This window comes from Atta cephalotes (genome assembly GCF_000143395.1).
Source record: "Atta cephalotes unplaced genomic scaffold scaffold00050, whole genome shotgun sequence".
Classification (NCBI taxonomy): domain Eukaryota; kingdom Metazoa; phylum Arthropoda; class Insecta; order Hymenoptera; family Formicidae; genus Atta; species Atta cephalotes.
Genome location: NW_012130114.1, coordinates 661625 through 666021, shown reverse-complemented (window position 1 = coordinate 666021; position 4397 = coordinate 661625). Strand labels below are relative to the sequence as shown.

General features: G+C 34.0%; 1 protein-coding gene across 1 annotated transcript in view; it reads left to right on the top strand.

The window, feature by feature from the left end:
* The first annotated feature begins 1285 nt into the window (after window positions 1–1285).
* LOC105622926 (sprouty-related, EVH1 domain-containing protein 1) overlaps window positions 1286–4397 on the top strand; it is a 5994-nt gene continuing 2882 nt past the window's right edge. The window contains exons 1-3 of the mRNA XM_012204335.1: window positions 1286–1305; window positions 2863–3169; window positions 3343–3509. Of these exons, the coding sequence (XP_012059725.1) occupies window positions 1286–1305; window positions 2863–3169; window positions 3343–3509 (494 nt within the window). The remainder of the gene's footprint in view (window positions 1306–2862; window positions 3170–3342; window positions 3510–4397) is intronic.

Below are 4397 nucleotides of genomic sequence, written 5' to 3'. Positions count from 1 at the left end.
AAAATGGTAGATGCAAATACCTATGTTTCTAGTGCTCTAGTAATATTATGTCTATGAATGGAACATAAGGTGCTGCACACATACACTAGTATATGTACTGCACTAGTGTTGTGTGTATGTATATATACGTATATGTACACATATCATTTGCGAAAGTGAGCGGAAAAATAGCGGAACCAATCAAAGAGGAGAACGCTTCACTGTCCCTTGATTCTCTTTGGTTACTATTATAAACCGGCTCTTAGGAATAAGGAATAATTTTCTTTCGATTTCAACTTATCAGAAACTGTGTGTTCCGGTGTATCCGATTTCTGAAATTCCTTATTTCTTTTATTGTATTTTGCACCCTTACGAGAAGGTCGCCGCGTCGTCTCTCAGGTTTCTCTCTATGGTCAATATAAATGATCCTTTATCATTGAAGAAATCGTGTTATTCTAGCTTTACATACATAGAGGATGTTATGCACGCTTGATTATATCAACGACACGCGCGCGCGCGTGCATGCGTGCGTGCGACTGTGCGTGCATGCAGGCGTGCGCGCGTGCGTACGTGCGTGCATATGTGATATTGATGAATGAATCCTGTTGCGCAGTCCGGCGACTTTATCTTACAGTAGTCAATAAGTGTTCCATGAGCATTGTATCGTTGGTTCTGTTGAACGAGCATATTTTGCATAAAGTATTCGCGATTTGCGGATTCGCTGTCACATCAGTTCACAATCAGTTTCAGTAGCATTCGCAAAGCATGTGATCAGTCAGATTCAATCGTATCGTATAATAGTGATCGGAGTTTAGCTGTGAACACATTTCTTGCGTGGGGAGATGCACTGAAATAGTGTTGTGATAATAGTGTCTTTGGAAAGTCGCAGTTTTTTTCAAGCGAGAAAGATCTAATTCATACAATCGATGAGATTGAGGCGAAACCTCAATTGAAATGGTTAGGGTTTAAGGGAGCAGGCGTGGTAGAGACTGGTAGAGTTGGATTGTTGAGTAAAATCGTAAAGTGTACCTAATTTTGATAAAATGTGGTATTGAAAACAAATGAGTGTGTGGGGATGAATTGCTCGGGGAGTGCAAAGTAAAAGGTGGAGGAGGTAGCGGAAGAGGTAGTGGATGAGGCGGTGGAGTGGGCGGAAGGAAGGGAGGAAGCTGGGGCGCTGTGTCGGTGTTGATACTCGTCTAAAAAAGCAGACAGAATCGCGCGATCGAATGTCTTTTCGATGTGATGAAAATGGTGAAGTATGGGAGAGAGTGGGCTTTGAGTGAAGGCTTCGATACTTCGAATCATGACAGAGACATCGGACGAGTGAGTATGCACGAAGAGCAATTTTTATCCACCATACTAAAACATGTTCTTTTCGAGACCATTCCATTCTATGTGAAATACAAGCATTTCTCTATGTCATTATCAATTCTTTATCCTTGTATCCCCCCCCCCCCCCGACTTCCAAATAATGCGCTATTTTATTCTAATAGACATACTTTACCTGATTAATGTTTTTATCATTCTCCCTTTCATTTTCAATCATCTCTTCTTTTCCTCTTTGTTTCTTTTTTATTTCATACTTTTTTTCGTAAATTGTCTTTGTAGATTATAGAATAATAAATTAATATCAACAAATTTCTCAATGAATCTTTTTTCTTTCTCTAGACATCTCCAGATTTAGTTTATCGTATTATATTCTTTCTCATTTCTTACTTTTATTTCGTCTTTTGTTAATTCTCTGTCCTTTTTTATCTCCCTAGTTACGCATATCTCGCATTCGTCCGTCTCTCTCTCTCTCTCCCTCCCTTTCCTTCTCTCTCTCTCCTCCCCCCTTCTTTCCCCAACCCTCTAGTTTACTACTCAATATTCGTGTATGAACGGCTGTTCATTCATTGAATCGATGTCAGTATGTGTGTGTAACATCTGGCTAAATGATTTGCACGATATATTTTCAATACTGGAAATTTCGAAGTCATGTTATTTTCAACAAAATTATTTCGTTCATGCAAATTATATATTTTTTTAGAAATTTATAAAATTGTTGATTCAATATTATTATATATAAGAATATCCTTAAACATGTACGTTTTTTTCATTTGTAATAATACTGAGATAAAATAATAGCCTATACGCACGAGTTAAAAGTTAAGGAATATTTAATTTTAATATTGATTAAATATTGTAACTATAATTATTAGCTTGTGTTTTTAATAAATCATATAGAATATCTTTAGAATAAGATTTTTTTTTATTTAGATTAAAACTAATAGATTATAGATTAATCTTGAGATAATTTTTGTTCATCAAAAAAATGTTGAAAATTGTAATTATATATTTTTTAATTTTTTAATTGTATCTTTATGATTAAGTCTTATTAAAATTTGTGTAAAGACTTGTGTGCGTGCGTGCGTGCGTGCGTGCGTGTGTGGTGTGTGAATAATGCAGCAATATAAATAAATTTGTGTAAAATAAATCTTTGTTCTCAAAGAAACTAATTTTGAACAAAATAATGTTTTTATACTTTGTATGATATTTAATCATTTATGACAGAGCTAGGATTTAGGATGGTATTCACAGTGTCAGATCTTATATTCAAGACCATCTTAAGTATAGTCTTAAGAAGCCATGAACCAATCACCGTAACGATTTAAGACATTACCCAATAGTTGCACATTTCAGTCGATTTTCAACTTGGTTTCCCTTCACTGGTTTATGACACTGATTTACGACACCGGTTTATGACAAATTATTTCATATGTTTTTATGAAAGTTACAGAAATTCTATCTGTTTGTGTCCGTTATCAATTATACTTTAATAGATGTACGAATATGAGCGATATATAATGTCAAGCAACTATTATATTTTGTTCTTTGCAGTGGTAACTATCTGGTAAGGGTCCATGCCCAGGTAATGACAAGAGATGATAGTTCTGGTGGTTGGGTTCCTTTGAGTGGAGGTGGATTGGCAAATGTTTCAGTCAGACGTAGAGTCATTCCCTCAGGAGTACATCAAATAAACAATACCAATGGAATCACTATTCCTACTACAACCAATCCTACGCATTCTGTCTCCAATACAGCAGTTGGTCTTCAAAACCATGGAGCTTCTAATATGTCACCACCTGGCACGAATAAAAAAAAACATGAATATCTTATTTATGGAAAACGCATCACCGACCAATCGGTAGGTCTCGGAATTTTATTATTATTTAAATTATTATTTAAATTTATCTTATTATTTAAATATTTACTTCAGGAGGATGAAATCATAATATATGTCACAAAAAATGTAATAAAAATGAATACCAATATTATATTTATTATAAATAATTTGTATGAAAATAAATCTTTTTTTAGGTTGTTCTTAGTTGTACAATTAAAAAAGATTTCGAATATAATAAGGTAATGCCAACTTTTCATCACTGGCGGACAGGGGAAAAAAAGTTTGGTTTAACATTTCAAACAGCTGCTGATGCAAGAGCATTTGACAAAGGCGTCCGAACAGCAGTTGAAGAACTATTGGAAGGTACAGCATTTTCCTAAAAAAATCAAAAGAGTATGATTTATAGGAACGATTGACATAAGAATAAAATAATTGACATAATGTTGACATTAGAAAATTGCATTCATAATGTATTGGTATTAAAGTTTCAAGTTATAGTAGTGATAATTTAATTTTAGTTCTTTTCATATTTTATTTTTTTCTCTTTAAAAAATCATGTCCTTGTTTTAAATGGAAGAATATATACATCTAATAAAGAAACAATATTGTTATATAGTAAACAATTTTTATGAAGTAAGTAATTACTGTATTTTTTTATCATCTTTTTTTTCTATATTATATGGGCATTTAACTTTTATTCATTGTTTTTAATATTAAAGTATTATAGACATTGAATATTAAAGCATCAAAATCATTGATATATATATATATATACACAGGGTGTCTCATAAGATAGGTCCGAGCCACATTGGAGGTGGAGAATGGATCAAAGGAAACAAAAAATTCTTATACTATTTTGAGATACTCGCTATAATTTTCGAATTAGAAAAGGAAATGTCTAAGCCAATTGCGCGATTAAGCCGCGCAAATTCGTAGGACGGCCTACTCGAGCGGCGGCGGCGGCGGCGGCGGCGGCGGCGGCGGCGGCGACGGCGCGCAGGGAGAGGGAAGTAGCGCTTCATTACCTAGCACAGCCTGGCATGGCGATGTTTCGCCACATCGCGCCTACATTATCCAAAAATGTTATTTTAGCTGAAGTTTTCCTTATACATTTCTTATCGTTATAAATCGCGTTATTTAGCACGATTAAATACTTTTATTATAAAAAATTATTTATTATCTATTATTAAAAAGTTTTTTTTATTATAGTTCTAAAGATTTTTTAAATGTAATGAACATGGGCATTAAA